Source organism: Scyliorhinus torazame, chromosome 16 (assembly GCF_047496885.1).
Source record: "Scyliorhinus torazame isolate Kashiwa2021f chromosome 16, sScyTor2.1, whole genome shotgun sequence".
Classification (NCBI taxonomy): domain Eukaryota; kingdom Metazoa; phylum Chordata; class Chondrichthyes; order Carcharhiniformes; family Scyliorhinidae; genus Scyliorhinus; species Scyliorhinus torazame.
The window spans coordinates 153321003-153340694 of NC_092722.1; the positions used below are offsets into that span (position 1 = coordinate 153321003).

At 41.0% G+C, this 19692-nt stretch overlaps 1 protein-coding gene across 1 annotated transcript in view; it reads right to left on the bottom strand.

Annotated features, from left to right (window-relative positions):
- Positions 1-376: 376 nt before the first annotated feature.
- The window catches only part of abraxas2 (abraxas 2, BRISC complex subunit), a 51574-nt gene continuing 32258 nt past the window's right edge, over positions 377-19692 (bottom strand). Inside the window, exons 3-9 of the mRNA XM_072479251.1 lie at positions 18923-18959; positions 9217-9283; positions 7556-7746; positions 7192-7311; positions 5347-5431; positions 3749-3863; positions 377-1574 (exon numbers count right to left, since the gene is read on the bottom strand). Coding sequence (XP_072335352.1) covers positions 1120-1574; positions 3749-3863; positions 5347-5431; positions 7192-7311; positions 7556-7746; positions 9217-9283; positions 18923-18959 — 1070 coding nt within the window. The 3' untranslated portion in view covers positions 377-1119. The remainder of the gene's footprint in view (positions 1575-3748; positions 3864-5346; positions 5432-7191; positions 7312-7555; positions 7747-9216; positions 9284-18922; positions 18960-19692) is intronic.

Consider the following 19692-nt stretch of genomic DNA (forward strand, 5'->3'; position numbering starts at 1 on the left):
TAACTTCTACGCAAATCATTCTTGTCTCAAGTTGTATAAAAGATTGTCACTCTTTCAAAGATTAGGCAACTACTCAAAAGATCAATTAATAGATTTTGTAAATTTCACTATGACTCGTAGTGCCATTTGGACAAATTCAGAAGTCAGTAAATCAAAACAATGTTTGTCATTTTCTTCCAGAAATGCTTCTATTAATCTCAATTTTCCTTTACCTCTTGACGGGTAAACTTGACAGCTTTCATATTTTATGAACTGAAAGCTCTTTTCGGTTTCATTTAAAAAAAAAGACTAAAAATCTGGCAAACAGAATTGTAATAAAACCAAGAAAGTTACAGCACCCAAAAAGGAACCTGGCAATAATTCTAGTAAACAGGAGCAGTGAGCAGTAGATTATTTTTATGTACAAATTTTGCTATACTAACACCAGTCAGGCACATTATTGATGAAGAAACCAAACTTCTTTTTGGATTACATATTGGCAATTTACATTTCCATTTTGAAAAGGACTGGATGGTTAAGTGTAGTGGTACAGTACACTACTTCAAAATGTCCAAATAAGACAGTCTTAGTCACAGATATTCTTACAACGTGCAAGCTAAAGCAATTATATAATCAATCTTTGTTCCAATTAGGTTTAGCAGAATTCAACAAGCACTAATTTGGCTCTTAATGGGGTAAATTTTGAAGGCCGCAGACAACTTTCCCTTTTGTGAGGCTGCAAAAAAGGCAAAACAAAATATAGTGCAAGAGGTACAATATTGTCAATTTAAACATATTCTTCATTAGGTACAGACTCAGCAGCGATTGGTTTAGCATGTGATACCACTTTTAAAAAAAAATAAAAAATCTGCTGTTACCATTGTGTGCCAATAGTTGGTATCGTGCCATTGGAAGCATTTTTTTTGGCTATTACATGTGAACCTTTCTAAAGAGTACAGACAAATAATCCTACATCCTGTTTATCTGAAAGCACGCTTTGCACAAGGCAATAAGCCATCACATGTAGGATATTTAAACTTTCTGCACACAGCAATCTTCCACATCGATTCAATTGCTTGGCCTGGGAACCATCTTTCCCACATCTTAATGTGCATCACAAAATTAGTGCCTAAGAGTCTGTTATATTTGTGAGGTTTGAGGGCCATTTGTATCTTCATCTGGATGTGAATTCGGACAAATATCCCCTAATGTAGCGTATTCACTGTCAGATGTTTCTGAAGGTTCATGTAAGCTTTCATAATTGTCCTCTTCTTTATTAAGGCCGTCTCCGTGCTCTTTTTGTGACTGGGGGCTCCCCATTCTGATTCCATAGTAGTTGGGAGCACTTGTGCTTGTTGAAGCTTTACCAGCAGAACCTACACCCTGTAACCGAGGCACATAAACACTACTCATCACCTGCAAATTGGCCCTAGCAGTAGCCTCAGATGGATCAGAATTAGGCAACAGAGCAATAGAGGAATCCAAGCTTTCTTGCATATGTACTTCCATTGCTTGTCCAGGACACAACCGCAGAATAGGCGCATGTGCTGAATTTTCTTCAGCTAATCCTGTATTCAGTCCAGCTTCTTGAAGTTCTAAATAGAAATATCAACAACAAAATAATTAAAAGAACTGGATACATTTTAGTTACATTTATTTAGCCAAGAAAACAACTTGCACATGCAGTTTAAATGTTGTGTTCTAGAAACTTCCATATTTTACTGCCGGGTGGTTTCTGTGGCACTACAAGATTTAGTTATTGCTCAAGCAGTTTGACAATATAAGCGCAGCAGTGGAGAGCAGCATATTCTGCATAGGGGATTATCTAGAGGGGAGGGTTTATACACTAAATTGTGATGACAATTTTGGAAATAGCAAGTCTATCACAGTTTTGGCAACAGAGCACTATAGATGTTTAAATCAGGGTTTAAAAAAATGATTTACCTGGACTACTGGTTCAGAGCAGCGTCCATTCTAAATTAGACATGCCAATTTAGTACCTTTTAACTCTTGGGTTGCAGATGTTTTGGGGAGTTCCCAGTCTCTTTAATTTTACAAGTTTCAGCTTATGCAGTTACACTATTACAGTAATAAAACAAATTCAGCAGTACCTTTATTACTGTCAAATTAATCTAAAACCTGGATCTTCAAACTAATTGTAAACAGAACACAATCTGTTTATCTGGTCATCAACTGCCACCTCTATTTCCTTTCCTGTTCACTTTTTTTCCTACCAACCTTTTCTTCCCAACAATAAAACCTATACTTTTTTCCATTCACCCAGTCCATTTTAGAGGCAAGAAGAAATATATAGGGCACGAACCAGCTGAATAGGGACAGAGTTCCGCAGCGAGCATGTTTAGCCGGGTGTTTTCTGGTGCTCGGAGCGCCGAGAAACTCCACCCATTTGGGTAGGTACGAGGCCTCAGTGGGGAATGCCTCGATGAGGCTGCACTTAATCCCGTTCTGTTCGCCAGAACTCCTCGGTGCAGGAGGAGATTGTGGCATTCAATCTCTCAGCCCCACAAAGCTCCATTAAGGGGAGGGCCCTCCCGCAAATACCACACCTGTGTAGGGTACCCACAAGCCCAATCCGCAATGCAGGAAAAATGCCAGCCTGGCATCTTAGCAGAGCCAGCCTGGCACCCAACAGTGCCACTGCCAGGCTGGCACCCAGGTGGCATTGCCAGGGTGTCAGTGCCAAGGTGGCACCAGCAATGCCAGGGTGCCACGCTGCTCAGAGGGCAAGCACCTAGGAGCCTCTGATTCCCTGGGAGACCCCCGTGAGTGCTGTTCTGTCTGGTCCCAGTTTGTGGTAACCAGCACTGAACGGCACTCACCCAAGATCACCAAGGCAAGGGTAATGTTAGATCGCATCGCCTTGGGTAGATTGTGGAAGTGCATGTTAGAGTGAGACTAGCTGCCTCACTCGAAGATGCAGATTTGCCAAAATGTGATCCGCCCACAATAGACAGGATTCACATCACAACATTTCACGAGATCACGTTAGATCTTGCGAGGCGTGGCGTTTCTGGTAGATCCCGGAAGACGGATCTCCCAGCATCTACCGGTCGCATTACGCCTGAAAGGCGGCACGGCGCAATGCGACCAGTAGATTGTGTCCATCGAATTGCCTTTTGTTTAAAAACAGCCTAAAAGGGTAGTTCTCAGCCAGTTCAGACAAAGAAACACATTCACATTCCAAAATTAAAAGCAGCATTGCTGACCAGATAAGTAACTTTACCTGTACTACTGGGACAAATGTTTATCTTTTTAAAAAATCTGTGCTTGGCAATTTCAGGCACAAATTTCTGAATTGACTTGATTGATTTCACAGGCTTAATTTTACTTTTGTGAAACTAATGCTATAACACCCCGCTGCGGAATACTTTCAAGCTGGTATTCATCTACAAATACTGAGTCCAACAATATAGACCAGAAGCATTTTAAATAACTTCGCTATTCATCTACAGCAACCATTGAGCACACAAGATGTTAATAAAATATTTTGATTCCATTGTGACATTATATGGCAAACATTTTCATCCAAGCCTTTTCCCCTGCAGTTTGAAGATGTTTTTGCTTTTTCAGCTCTACTTCATTGTATTGTGTTTACTTAATCGAGGATTCTGTTAACTATGAAAGGAGACTCAGCTTTCTGCTCTTGCTTGTTCAAGAAAATTATATACCAGTCCTGGTGAAAACTGCTCAACATAAAACATGTTTTTATCCTAGTAGTATTTTAATTTTATACTTCATAGTTACTTACTCTTTTCTTCCGCAATCTCTCTTTTTCTGCGTGCTATTTGTTTTTTCAGTTTATCCACTTCGAGTAGATAGCTTTCAACTGTTCGTTCACTTTTTTCTACTTCTCCACATACAGTCTGCAGAAGGGTTAAAGTACAGTAATTGAAGTAGAAGAACGATCTAAATGCAACAATTTGTACTCGTATGGTGGTTTACATAGAAAAGCATTCTAAGGTGCTTCACAGGAGTGTACAAGACAAAAATTGTCCTTGAGCCAAAGATGATATTAGGATAAATGACAAAAGCATAGTCAAAGAGGTAGGTTTGAAGGCATGTCTTAATAGGAGACTGAGATTGACATTAGAATGCTTAAGGAAGGGAATGCCAGACATTACGTCTTAGATACTTAAGCTTTGGACGCCAATAGCAGGGTAAAGACGTGGATGCACAAGTGGCCAGAATTAGAGACAGTTCTTTGGAGGGCTGTCAAAATTAGTAACAGGGTGGGGTGAAGCCATGAAGAGATTTGGATCACAAGGATGAGAATTTTAAGTTTGAAGCACTTCCGGTTAGGGAGACAAGGCTGCTGCTGAACAAGGCTTAGCGAGTTAGGATACAGGCAGAGTTTTGGATGAAGTCCAGTTTAGGAAGAGGGGACAGTGGCCAGTGGAACATTGGAGTAGTCAAATCTCGAGGTAATGAAAGCATGAATAAACATAGGTTTCAACAGTACACGAGTTGTGGCAGGGGCAGGTACATGTGCTATTACGGCGGTGAACGTAGGCAGTTTTGGTGACGGAGAAGAAATGGCACAGGTAGCTCAGGATCATATTCTTCACTGAGGTCTTACCAATCTGTTTTAGGGATTTAGCAAGGGACTTCCAGAACATCGAGCAACAAAACTAAAAACTCTCTGCCAGTGGTAGGGCAACAACAAGAGTGCAAAAAGTGGAGTCAGAGGACCAAAGGGTGACGCAAGGGTAGTGTGAGATTTGTAGAGGAATCTGAAGATGAAGTTTAGGATTTTACATTAGATGTAATAGGGGACAGAGGTGGACACTATGCAGGTAGCTGCATTTGTCACTTTAAGAAGTTGAGAATTCATGAAGTTGATTATTTGATTGCCTCAGAATACAATACACAATTACAGCTCCGGTTGAACAGGCAAAAAAAGTATGGAGCAGAGTAGAAATCATGAGAATTTAGCGTACATTGGTGCTTCCCAATGTTTCAGACACAGAGAAAAGTGAGAAAAGTACCCAATTCCTTTTTTCCAATTAAGGGGCAATTTAGCAAGGCCAATCCGCCTACCCTGCAAGTCTTCTTGGGTGTGGGGGTGAGAGCCGCGCAGACACGGGGAGAAATATGCAAACTCGGGATCTTCGACGTCATGGGGCAATAGTGTTAACAGACACATCGAGAAAAGGAACAAATTATACCAAGGCAATTAAATCACTCAGATATGTAACATTATGAACTGGGCAAATGGTCAAAATCTAGTATCATTAGCTCTTCTGTCATACATCCACAACTCTCATACATGAATTTACGTGAATCACATAACTGAGACCTTGCATTCAATTGTTCCTACTTAACTCCCAGCACAACAATCTAACTTACTTGCAGTTTTTCTTGAAGTGCATTGTACACTTGATAAATGGCCCTGATATCTTTAATCACTCCATCTTTGTCAAAGAACTCAGCCCTGAAAAAATAGTATTTGTTAACTCAAGTTTGAAATTGCATTTATGCACCATGTTTAAAAGCACCATACCATTCCCCAGAACATTGCAAATCAACAGCTGTTTTGAACACTAAACAGAAAATAACTTAAATAATTCAGCTTTAGTAACTAAATGTGATTTTCAAAAGCAGTATGCAATTAAAGGACTAAATAGTGAGCAAATAAAGCTTTGCAAAAGGTAACTTTCAATCTGTGAATGGGATGGTAATATTGAGCTGTAAGAGTTTGTTCTATACTCAACTCGTGTAGCAGCATATTTTATGTATTTGTCACAGCTACTGAGAAATCATTAATAGGTCTCAAAGTTCTGAAATACAGTTAGATTGGTATAAATAGATTCTGATTCAAAAGAGACATATACCATTACACGTATTCACATTGAAGCTTTTATTTATACAATTTTTAATTCACTAGCCTTAATTTCCTGTAAAAGAAATCTAACTCACATCTTAGTTCAAATGAAGTTAGATTGGGCCAGTTGGAAAAACATTTGTGCTGCCCAAATTTCTATTCCCTCCTTCTTTACCCTTGTTGAGGCCCAGTTTCAAAGATAGCATGCACACATTGTTATTCAAGGTGAGCCTCAGTTGAGTGTCAACAGTCTGTCCACTATGGAACTGATGAACTTCATCAAATTCAGAGCAAAACGGTACTTGAAACCTTCCTAGTTTATACGGCTAAACTGTTTACACGATAGTGTATACCCAATAAAATTATTTCATCGCTCATTTCCTTTGTTTGATCCATGTGCCCGCCAGCATGCTCAATTTGCAATGGATAATGTGGGGGCAACCATCTAGAAAGGAATGCAACTCATCTACTCACAGCTGCAGTTGTCACAAAAAATTAATTGTAGTTTGCCTCAACTATGTGAAAACAAATAAAATGTAATTCGGAAGGAGTATACGAGATTATCAAATTATGGTTGGTCATATTACAGGTTCTGTGTCTTTCAGTTGTATACCAAATTGTGCAAGGCCAATTTCAAAGTTAATTCTGATAGGATTCCTGCACTTGTCAGGATCGGTCATGGATCAGGAAGCACAGCATTTCCTTCCAGTGTTGTAAACTGAAATTAGATTCATGAAACACAGACAAGTTGAAACCAATTTGCTTTTTTATAACCTATGCACCTGTGTAAATAGCAATGAGGCTTGATGCCAAATATTGGCAGCCCCACTTTCTTTTTAGAAGAGTAGTTATGAAAAACAAAGAATGATAGAAACACCAAAGCTCTGTATCTAAAATATTGTGTCCAATGCCCTTTCCATGTGGTCCACCTAGCTTCGTCCGGTGTTCTCTTTTTTTGTTAACTTTCAAGCGCCTCCACCATTTTGCTTTTATGCATATCATTGCGCCCTTTAAACATCAGGCTTACTGGTTAAAGTAAGTTAAGAGCCTAAGAACGAGAGGGATCATGGTTTAAGTTACCACAATTATAAAATGGAACACTAAGCTGAGAGACTGCCGTAAGATGCACCACTTGCAGGAGCTCAAATTGACATAAGAATGTCTCAGAAATCACTGCAGTGATTAGTGGGACAGCTATTTACTTCAGACTTGTGATTCCAATAACATGCATGTAATTCCTACAAGGTACTGAAGACAATTTTTGATACACAGACAAACATCACTCTAGGATTTTCAGAGTAATCTCACTCGCTCATTTATTAAAATAATTCTTTATTGGAATGTTTTCAAACTGATAGTTTAATACTCACCCATGTTCTGTTACCACCTTGTCATAATTCCATGATGTGTTTGGTACGGAGGAACTCTTGTACTCTTGTTGACTAGTATTCCCCAAATTTGGAATAGTGAGTGAAACTCTCTGATCATACCTTCAGAAAGAAAGCAGGCTATTTTGAAAACTGAAATGGCTCATGGCAAAATACCCTGCATAAGGCTCTTTGTTTGAGTATTTTCCTAACCAGACTAATCATGAGCAACATAATTCATAAAGTAAAAAAGGTTTTATAAACTTGAGTATACAGTTTCACTTGTTAGTTATGAAGTAAATGCTTAATTTTTTTCAGAATTCATTCATGTCATACATCTTAGTCTTCACAAGCTAGAATAGCTCACCGGCGATTGGACCTAAAGAGCACATACTCCAATGCATGTGTTGAGTTGTTTGCTGTGGAGATGAAGCTAAATAGAAGGAAGACTAGATCAGGCACTCCAAGGATGTTTGTCAGCTGTTTATGGATAATATGCTCTCTGTAGGACATCTGCTGCTGTGTATTCCGTCTAAATCTGTACCAGCCAATAACATTCTACAGAAGAAGGAAGCTATTAGTACTTCCATGTGAAATATTTTACACAATTACAGTGCAACACATCATTAATTATTTAAATCTTTGAAAAACAAGGCAGGGAGGGAATTTCTCCTGGCGATATCGGATTCTGAATCAGAAGTTCACTTTTCTAAAATTCCAGATATTTTGCTCTCTTATTCAAAAAGTACCAAAACAAAACAATGAGCGATAAGGATAAGGCATTGTAATCAACTTAACACTTTGGTGTATACTTCTGAACTGATCAAGGGTCTGTAGTAGCACTACAAGTGGACTTGGATGGAAAGATGCCAGCTTAAGACATCATTTGGGAAGTGTTAATATGGACAGCAGGTAATGTCACATGGCCTTCCAATAGAAATCACTAGAAACTAACAAATATCACAGGTACAAAAATGCCAACACACACACACACACACAAAAGAGTGATGGTCACCTCACCAAAAGACCGTTGAAGCTGAATTAAAATTTGAGGCTGTGATAGATTTTTATTCAGTTAACATGTCAATCATATGGATCAAATCTGGGCAAAATGGAGGGGAGGTACAGAAAGAAAGACTTTCATTTATTTAGAGCCTTTCATGACTACAGGATATCCCAAATCACTTCACAGCCAAAGTAATATTGAAGTGCAGTCTACTTGCAATCTGCATGCACTTTTACAAGTGCCATAAACAGCAATGTGATCATGATTTTATAAACTGATTTTCTCATGTTGATTGAAGAATGAAGAGTCAGGATACTGGGGAGAATTTCCATGCTCATTAGCAGTGCAGCACTTCTTCAGTACTGTACTGACGTGTCTGTTTTGATTTTTGTGCTCGAGTCTTAAAAGGACTTGAACTCTGAACCTTCCAATGTCAGAGGTCAGTACTAATTGGCCGTGATCAAACTGATAGATAAGACCACAAGATACACGAGCAGAATTAGGCTTTCGGCCCATTGAATCTGCTCCGCCATTCAATTATGGATGATATTTTTCTCATCCCCATTCTCCTACCTTCGCCCCCAAATCCTTAATCCCCCTTATTAATCAAGAACCTATCTGTCTCTGTTTTAAAGACACTCAGTGGTTTGGTCTCCACAGCCTTCTGCAGCAATAAGATCTACAGATTCACCATCCCCACCTTCCTCTGGCTGAAGAAATTCCTCCTTATCTCAGTTTTAAAGGATCGTCCCTTCAGTCGGAGGCTGTTCCCTCGGGTTCTAGATTTTTTTTACTAGTGGAAACATCCTCCCCACGTCCATTCCATCTCGGCCTCGGAGTATCCTGTATGTTTCAATAAGGTTCCCCTTCATCCTTCTAAACGCCAACGAGTACCGACCCAGAGTCCTCAAATGCTCCTCATTGCCAAGATGCAACATGCTCACTGGGTTGATTGGCCCTACCCCATATATCGTGTTGCAATATTTACTTTAAAAAGTTTACTAGCAAAAGTGAACACTTACTTTCCTTCTTCCTTTGAGGATTCTATCCAGACTTTCTTCATCAACTCTTCCTGCATAGTCATAAAAACTGAAAACAACAAATTTTACATTAAAAGAATGCAGTCCTTGTATTGTTTTAAAAAAAGCACGCTAATAGCTCAACTCCAGTAGAAAGACACTTGAATAGATGTTAAACTGTTTATAAACAAAACAGGATTTAAATGGAGGGAAAATATGGCTTTAGAAAAATTATATTTCAAAATATTTGTTGGGAAAACAATGGCAGAGAGTGTGTACATAGACCAGCTCAGTGGGAATCCACATTTATCATGGGCAGCCATCTAGAACAGCCAATTAGCACTTACCATTTCCCAGGCCTTTAGGAGTCAATACAAAAGCATAGTTTAAAATGCATCAGAATGCCAATTATTTTGTGCTGTTCAGTAAGAATATTTGCACCTCATTAATTACTATATTTACCGATTTACCCACGAATTTCATTTAACGCATTTAGTGGCAGAAACACCACCAGCCAATAATAAATGGCGGGGACGGTATTTTTAGTCATTGGCATTTGAGAAAGTCAGTGAAAAGTCATTGAGAAACAGCTCTAAACATCATTAAGTCAGAGTTTAATGTTATGGTCATATGATTACTGTGGTTTGTATGCAGCAACAGAGGTGCCTCACTACAGGAGCTAAACATAGTGCAGTGAAACTATTTGGGGATAATGTCTTTCACACTGTACATTAGCTTTATATCTGCAACCGACAATACTGACCAAGACACATTCTAGAATTTATTATTTGACTGACCAGAAAGAACGGTTTGAAAAGACTAAACAAACCTTAAATATGACATCCATGTAATTTGTTTTGTCGACTGCACAAGCTTGGGATCACAAGATCTATAATTTCAAACTAAGCAGCAGGAACTGATCATAAGGCACTCTGGTTCATCCAAAAACTGCAACAGCATAAAAGTGACAGAATGTGGAAGGGAAACTTCTGACAAAGAGGAGACTTGTATCTTTTTTTTGGAAAATCTTTTTATTGGCTTTTGAGACTTGTATCTTTTGACGGGCTAAATTTTAATTTAGGATATTTCCTGGACTATTATGTCACGTGATTAGGTCCTTCAGACACACAAATGAACATCAAGTTAACTTTTCTATTAAAAAAAAGCCTCATGGAATCTACTCAGTTAAAGAATGGCAAGTCAAACACAAATTCATTTTCCCAAGCCATGCAAATTTATTCTTGCATCAAAACAAGATATGATGAAAGCAGCTGTGCTTTTGCAAGTTGGCAGCAGATTAGGGTCCACAGCATTTTATGAGCTGCTGCAGCTGCTTCAGTCTTTTACTATACCCAACACCCTTCATTGAAATGCTATCTTGTAACTGAAGACATTTTCTTTGAAGGACATTGAATTGGATACCTCAAAATACAATAGTAAAAGTCAGCACATTTGGAAGGTAGAAGATTTCAGGTTCCAGGATAAAATGGCTGCAAAAAATACAAGACCCCATCAAAAGCATAATCAAGAGACGTTTGAATGCAAGGCAGAACAGGTTAGGGGAAATAAAAGAATATCCCAGAAAGTGAGACTATGTCACAAACCTCTGTCATTACTACAGCAGGAAAAGGATGAATTGTGACCAGAATTGAAAGCACAGACTACACAAGCAGGAAAATAAGACTAAAAGAGGATAGAACGATAAAGAGGACAGAGGGTATTTGTAACTCACTTCTGTACTACCTGTCTGAACAAAACCAGTGTGTCACAGTATTCAGCTCCCAGTCCCCTAATTCAATATGTATTGGCTGCCCCTCATATGCTGATGACTAGTCTTTGTGGTCCACCATTGTCCATGACTGTCAATGAACTGTTGCGTACCTTTCCAACATTATGTTTGGGGGAGATACAACTTCTTGGAACTCAACAAGACCAACCTCATTATGTTCAGCCTCTACCAGAAACTCAGTGCACTTTGCAAATCCAATCTCAGATCCTAAAGACCAGTCTTAGCTGTATCCACTGATATGTAATTGGAGTCCCACTCAGTCATGAACTGAGCATTACACTGCATACCCAATTCACTGCCAACACTCCCTATTTCTACATTTAGAATATAACCAACTCCATCACTATCTCAACTCCATTGACACTGATACTTTACTCATGCCTTTGTTGCCACCAGGTACTATTCTTTCAAAGCCTTCCACACTGGTTTCATGAGACTCACTCTATTATTTTTACAAAGGGTTATACAAGAGACAGTTCACACCTTGGGGAAGTGATGTGAGGTCACAGAAGCAGAGAATGGGATGGAGAAGTCATTGTCATTAACAATTGCTTTGAGAATGTTGCATCTCCAAACCAATCTGAGGCTTGGCTGAACCAGCACCCAAAGATTTGCAAGGTACCTTACTGCATTGGGATTTGCTACAAAACCAAGCAAGGAGCAGGTCATTACACTTCTGTACGTAATGGGTGGTTGTGTAGACGATATCCCGCCTGCCAAGGAATCAATGAGAAAACCGTTGCATATGACAAAGTAATGAAAACATTTGAAGCGTATTTCAGTTTCAGAAAAAATAGTGTTGTGGGCGAATAAGTACGGCCTGGGGAAGTGTCCATACGGTACAAAATTGCAAATATGGCAACTTAAAATTATTAATTAAAGATAGTCCTGAAAGATGTGCTTGTTAGGGGAATTGGCCATTCTGAATTCTCCCTCAGTGTACCCGAACAGGTGCCGTAGTGTGGCAACTAGGGGATTTTCGCAGTGACATCATTAACACTGCAATGTAAGCCTACTTTGACACAAATAAAGATTATATTATTATAGTGTAGTTCTTCGAGTGTTAGGAAAACAAAGGTAGTTTTAAGGGACTTAATGGGTAAGCATTAGAAGTAAGGTATAGTCTTAATTTAATGTCTCTGTACTTGGAAGGGACCTGTAACTAGATGTATGCTGGACAAAGGTATTTGTATGGGTGGGGGTTGGTTTCAATTCCAATGGGATTCTATTGTGCTTAGAGGGGGCTATGGTGTGAAAAATAAATAAACCAAAGGCATTGCTTAGCATCAGGAAACAACTTCCCAGAGAGACAGGGCTTTCCTTTCTTCTTTGCTTTTTTAAAACTGGAAGTTAAGGCAATTGCAGATAGAAAGCTCGAGAGGGAACATCTCTCCGCTCTGTTCAAAGCAGAAAAAGTACAAAGGAGTAATGTGCAAGAAAGCAAGATGCAGATAATCTAAAGGATGGTTGGTTCTAAAAACCTGGAAATAGAACAGGATACATAGACAACGCTGAGAAGGAATTGGCTGGTAAGAAGTTAGATTTCTAAAGGTTCTAAAGTAGTTCTAAAGTTTGGAATATCTTACGAGAGTCTGAGAAACAAATTTTAAAGTAATTGGAAAGACAGAATTGTCTGAATACAAACGTTTGTATTAACAGTGGAAGTTAGTCAATCAAAGAAATCCGAAAGGGGTAAAATCCTGGACTGGACTCAATGTTAAAAGTGGAGTAGAAGCTTTGTTTAAAAGTGTAATTGGAAAATCTGGGACTGGATTTCAGAAGACAAACCACCAATGGAAAGCATGATCATGAGAGAAGATTCTAAAACGCATGTTTGGGCGTAGACTTTGGAAACCCGTGTGCGACAATCATCTGAGGGGGGGATAATGACACAGACATTCACTTGGGGTTTCAGAGTGGAGTGTGTATTTGACCACAGGCATTTTGTGTGTGTTAAAGGGACTTTGTGTGAGAATGGGACCATTGTAGCTTCAAATGCACTTCGTCATTCATGTTCATCTTAAAATCGGAGAGTATTTGCTAAACTAAGTCCAGGATTATAATATTATAGTCCAATTTTCCATGTTTAATATTTTTTTTTTCTTGCTCTTAAAACTAATTAGTGGTCCTGTCACTCTTTTCCTCCATGTTTGATTTTTTTTGTTTTTTTATAAAGTAAAAGCTAGTCTTTTGAGCCAGGTTTTATTCTGGGATCTTCCTGTCCAGTTATACCATCAACTGGGATTTAAAAACTTAGAGTACCCAATTACGTTTTTCCAAATTAAGGGACAATTTAGTGCGGCCAATCCACCTAACCTACACTTCTTTGGGTTGTGGGGGTGAAACTCATGCAGACACAGGGAGAATGTGCAAACTCCACACAGATTCCAAAAATCTGTCCTGGTCCACCCACGTCGACGCTACCACCAAGAAAGCACAACAGCGCCTATACTTCCTCAGGAAACTAAGGAAATTCGGCATGTCCACATTAACCCTTACCAACTTTTACAGATGCACCATAGAAAGCATCCTATCGGGCTGCATCACAGCCTGGTATGGCAACTGCTCGGCCCAGGACTGCAAGAAACTTCAGAGAGTCGTGAACACCGCCCAGTCCATCACACAAATCTGCCTCCCATCCATTGACTCCATCTACACCTCCCGCTGCCTGGAGAAAGCAGGCAGCATAATCAAAGATCCTCTTTGATTACTCACTCTTCCAACTTCTTCCATCGGGCAGGAGATACAGAAGTCTGAGAACACGCACGAACAGACTCAAAAGCAGCTTCTTCCCCACTGTCACCAGACTCCTAAATGTCCCTCTTATGGACTGACCTCATTAACACTACACCCTGTATGCTTCATCCAATACCAGTGCTTATGTAGTTACATTGTATATGTTGGTGTTGCCCTATTATGTATTTTCTTTTATTCCCTTTTCTTCCCATGTACTTAATGATCTGTTGAGCTGCTTGCAGAAAAATACTTGTCACTGTACCTCGGTACACGTGACAATAAACAAATCCAATCCAATGACCCGGGGTCATGATCAAACCCAGGTTCTCAGTGCCGTAGGCAGCAGTGCTAACCACTGTGGTGCCCTTCAACTGGAATTGTAACAGGAGTTTTAGACAAAAGCTAGTCAGACCTCTTTTAGTCGAGGGATGACTTAACACTAACCAAAGCCATTCAGTTGACCAGGCAAGCTGAAGTTATGAAACAGAATTGTCCAGTAATTCAAGGTGACAGCGAAATTCATTTGTAAAGCAGCATTGCCTCAGTTGAGTTTAAGTTTTGGAGTAAAATGTGGTGCTCCAGAAACATGGGAAACACGTAGACAGTGCAAGAACCGCTTTAACCAAATGTTATCGGCGTGATGAGAAAAGGCAGCATTGACGCAGAGATTTTTAAAACATTAATTTATGGGATGCAGGTGTTGCTGGCTATGCCATCATTTATTGCTAATCCCTTCAGAAGGTGGTGGTGTTTTTTGGAAATACGTGTATCTTATCGAAATCTCCTTATCGGTCCTTTGAGTGAGGGGAAGAAAATGGAAGTGCGACTCAGTTGACCTTCAGAAGGTGGTGACCGGCTGCCTTCTTGAACCACTGCAGTCCCCGAGGTGTATACTCTCTATATATACACCTACTGCTGGTAGGGAGAGAATTCCAGGATTTTGACCCAGTGACGGTGAAGAAACGCCGATATATTTCCAAGTCAGGATGGTGAGTGGTTTAGAGGGGAACTCCAGGTAGCGGTATTCCCAGGTATCTGTTGCTCTTGTCATTTCAGATGGCAGTGGTCGTGGGTTTGGAAGGTTCTGTGTAAGGAACCTTGGTGAGTTCCTGCAGTGCATCTTGTAGATGGTATTCGTTGGTGGCGGAGGATTGTGAAAGGGGTGCCAATCAAGAGGGCAGCTTTATCCTGGATGCTGTCGAGCTTCTTGAGTGTTGTTGGAGATACAAAGCAAGTGGGAAGTATTCTATCACACTCCTGACTTGTGCCTCGTAGGCGATGGACAGGGAATCAGGAGGCGAGTTACTCACCACTGGATTCCTAGCCTTTTGACCTGCTCTGGTAGCCACAGTATTTATATGGCTAGTCCAGTTCAGTTTCTGCTCAATGGTAACCCCCAGAATGTTGGTAGTGAGGGATTCAGTGAAGGTAACGTCATGGAATATCATGGAGTGGTGGTTAGAACCCCACTTGTTGAAGATGGTCATTGCCCAGCACCTCTGTGGCACGTATGTCACTTGCCACTTGTCAACCCAAGCCTGGATATTGTCCAGGTCTTGCTGCATTTGGACATGGAATGCTTCAGTATGAGGACTCACACTTCAATATTTTTCCCTCACTCAAGGAACAAATGCACTATGGTAATTTACCAAAATTCACTGGACTCTGGGACAGTTCCGGCAGATTGGAAAACGGCAAATGTGATGCCACTGTTTAAATAAGGAGGTAAACAAAAGGCAGATAACTATAGGCTGGTTGGCTTAACTTCTGTAGCGCGGAAAATGCTTGAATCTGTCATTAAGGAAGAAATAGCGAGACATCAGAATAGAAATTGTCCCATTGGGCAGATGCAGTATGGGTTCATGAAAGGCAGGTCATGTTTGACTAATTTAGTGGAATTCTTTGAGGACATTATGACCGTGGTGGACAACGAGGAACCGGTGGATGTGGTGTATCTGGATTTCCAGAAGGCATTCGACAAGGTGCCACACAAAAGGCTGCTGCATAAAATAAAGGTGCATGGCGTTACAGATAATGTATTAGCATGGATAGAGGATTGGTTAACTGACAGAAAACAAAGTGGGAATAAATGAGTGTTTTTCTGGTTGGCAATCAGTGGTTAGTGGTGTGCCTCAGGGATCTGTGTTGGATCTGCAATTATTCTGGGTCTGCAATTATTCACAATTTACATGGATGATCCGGAGTTGGGGATCAAGTGTAATGTGTCAAAATTCACAGATAACACGAAGATGAGTGGTAGAGCCAAGTGTGCAGAGGACACAAAGTCTGCAGAGGGATATAAATAATTTACGTGAGTGGTCTGGCAGATGGAGTTCAATGTTGATAAATGTGAGGTCAACCACGTTGGTTGGAATAATAGTAAAATGGACTGCTATTTAAATAATAAAATATTGCAGCATGCTGCTGTGCAGAGGGACCTGGGTGACCTTGTGCATGAATCACAAAAAGTTGGTTTGCATGTGCAACAGGTAATTAAGGCGGCAAATGGAATTTTGTCCTTCATTGCTAGAGGGATGGAGTTTAAAAGCAGGGAGGTTATGTTGCAGCTGTATATAGGCCACACCTGGAGTACTGTGTACAGTTTTGGGCTCCTTACTTGAGAAATGATACTGGCACTGGAGGATGTGCAGAGGAGATTCACCAGGTTGATTCTGGAGTTGAGATGATTCGCTTATGAGGAGAGACGAAGTTGACGGGGACTATACTCATTGGAATTTAGAAGAATGAGGGGGAGATCTTACAGAAACATATAAAATTATGAAGGGAATAGAATAGCATGGAGATTGTTTCCACTGGCAGGTGAAACTAGGACTAGGGGGCATAGCCTCAAAATAAGGGAAAACAGATTTAGGACTGAGTTGAGGAACTTCTTCACCAAAAGGGTTGTGAATCTGTGGAATTCCCTGCCCAGTAAAGCAGTTGAGGCTACCTCATTAAATGTTTTTAAGGCAAAGGTAGATAGATGTTTGAATAGTAAAAGGAATAAAAGATTACTTTGAGTGGGTGGGTAATTGGAACTGAGTCCACAAAAAGATCAGCCATGATCTTATTGAATGGCGGAGCAGGCTCGAGGGGCAAGATGGCCTACTCCTGGTTCTTATGTTTTCTCTCTCCCTCTGCCCCCCCCTTCCTCGGAGTCCCTCTCCCTCTGGGCCCCCCCCTCTCCCTCAGGCCCCCTCCCCCTCTGGGCACCCCCCCACTCCTCGGGCTCTGTAGCCCCTCTCTCTCTCCCAGGGTCCGGCAGCTCTCTTCCCCCCCCCCCCCCCCCCCCCCTCACATGCGGCAGAACAGCCTCTTCATCAGTCATGACAAAGTTATGGTGGTTAGGTTGGAGCTATACAGAAACGTTGATTAGGGCACAGCTGGAGTAATGTATGGGAAGGAGGGGCTGTTTAGCTTACTTGGCTAGACAGCTGGTTTGTGATGCAGAGCGAGGGCAGCAGCAGCGCGGATTCAATTCCTGTACTGGCCGAGGTTATTTATGAAGGCCCCATCTTCTCAACTTTGCCCCTTGCCTGAAGAATGGTGATCCTCAGCTTAAATCACCACCAGTCAGATTTCCCCCTCAAAGGGAAGAGCAGCCTGTGGTCATCTGGGACTATGGCGACTTTATTGTGTGCAGTTCTGGTCACCTCACCATAGGAAAGAGGTGATTGCACTGCAGGTTTACAGTGGAGATTTACCAGGATGTTGTCTGGGATGAAGAATCTGAGTTATAAGGAGAGACTAGACAAGCTTCTTTAGAGAAGGCCGAGGGGAGATATGTATATAAGATGAGGGGTTTGTACAGGGTAAACAGCAGTTCCCCTTGTTTGAGGGGTTAATCACAAGGGGGCATAGTTTTAGGGTGATGGGCAGGAGATTCTGAGGGGCTGAGAGAAAAAAAAAATTCATTCAGAAGGTGGTCAGAATCAGGAATGCCCTACAACGAAGGTAGTGGAGGCTGGAAACTTCACAATCTTTAAAAAGCATTTGAAACACCATCACATTCAAGGATATGGGACAAATGCCGTTAAGTGGGATTAGGTGTAGTTATTGTCGGTGCAGACTTGATGGGCCGAAGGGCCTCTTCTGCGCTGTACAACTCTTCCCTCCCCAGGCCACAAGGCCCTTCTTTCTTTTCCCGGGCCCCGCTGCCCCTCTCCTTTCCCCAGGCACCGTCGCCTCTCGCTCTCCTATTCACCCCCTGAAATCCTCTCTCTCTCTCTCTCCAGCACACTTATCATCACCAGTATCCAGGGGATGCTTCATTCCCACTATTGCTCACGATAGCCTACCAGCAGCAAACGCTGGTGAGTAATTGTGGGATTGCTGGAGTGGCTTCTTGCTGAATCTTCAAATTCATCTGACTGTCTTACTGGCATTTTGAACGGTAACTCAGGGGGCCAGAGGAAATGGCTTTGGGGGCCACAAAGCAGCCCACGGGTGCCATGTTGGACAAACTGGTCTAGACGGTCATACGTCTAAGGTTGTTGTTGCATCAAAGAAAGACATTTTTGGCAAACAGAGGATCCCAGACCTCATCATTTCAGACAACGGTCCACACCTTACTATCGAACACTTCAGGGAGTTCACCAAACCTTGTGGGTTTTTCCACATGACTCGCTTGCCGTGATGCCCATAAACTAACAGTGAGGTTGAAAGGGAGTGCAGACGGTAAAGACTTTATTTAAAAGGAACAATGACATTAATTCAATACTAACTTATGGTTCTACCCTGCTCCAGATTGGTCAGGTTCTGTGTAAGCTTTTAACAGGAAGGAGTGATCCAGTTCCCCCACTTTTTGGACACTAAGGGGCAACTTAACATGGCCAATCCACCCAACGTGCATGTCTTTGGACTGTGGGATGAAACCAGAGCACCCGGAGGAAACACACGCAAATACTGGGAGAAAGTGCAAACTCCACACAACGACACAAGACAGGAATTGAACCCGGGGGGTGTGAGGCGGCAGTGCTAATCACGGTGCCGCCCTAAGTTACCCTTGAAAGTTACCCTTGCGCACTATCCATTAAAAACATTTCAACTAGTAGGCAACCAAGTTGAGGTAACAAGGGATTTAACTATGAGAAAGATATGCAAATTTGGTGTTTGAAACTAAAATAATTTCTCTAGTTATCAAAGTAGTTTCAAAAAGTAATTAAACAGAATATAATTTCCTACCTAAAGAGCTGGTAACCTGGTTCATGGTTGTGGATTTCTGTAAGAAAATAAAAATAAACACATTTTAGTACTAAATCTATAGAATAGCATTTATCGCTTTAAAAAATAACCATATATATTACTGTGCAAAGTACTGTACTCCAGATTAATATCTCTGGGGATATAAATAGAGTAATTACCACACTACAGATATCAGCAAGAGCTAGCCATGTGCAACTATTAACATTCTATATCTTTTAATAAAGCCAGTCTGTAGTATATAAAAATTAAGCACAGTGCATAATTGGTGTATTATGATTTAATAATCTTTATTGTCACAAGTAGGCTTACATTAACACAGCAATGAAGTTACTGTGAAAAGCCCCTAGTTGCCACATTCCAACACCTGTTCAGGTACACAGAGGGAGAATTCAGAATGTCCAAATTACCTAACAGCATGTCTTTCGGGACTTATGGGAGGAAACCGGAGCACCTGGAGGAAACCCACGTAGACACGGGAGGAACGTGCAGACTCCACACAGACAATGACCCAAGCCGGGATTCGAACCGTAGGACCCTGGAGCAGTGAAGCAACGGTGCTAACCACTGTGCTACCGTGCTGCTGATTTTCAGCGTTCAGAACTTTAGCAAATGAAAATTAACTCACTTCAAAAAACAAATCGCTCAAGCCACAGTAAGCCGGCAGAAAATAAAAACTTATTTGGAGGATTGCTGCGGAAATATTATTCACCTATTATACTGGTGTGTACTGATGAACTACTTCATGAAGT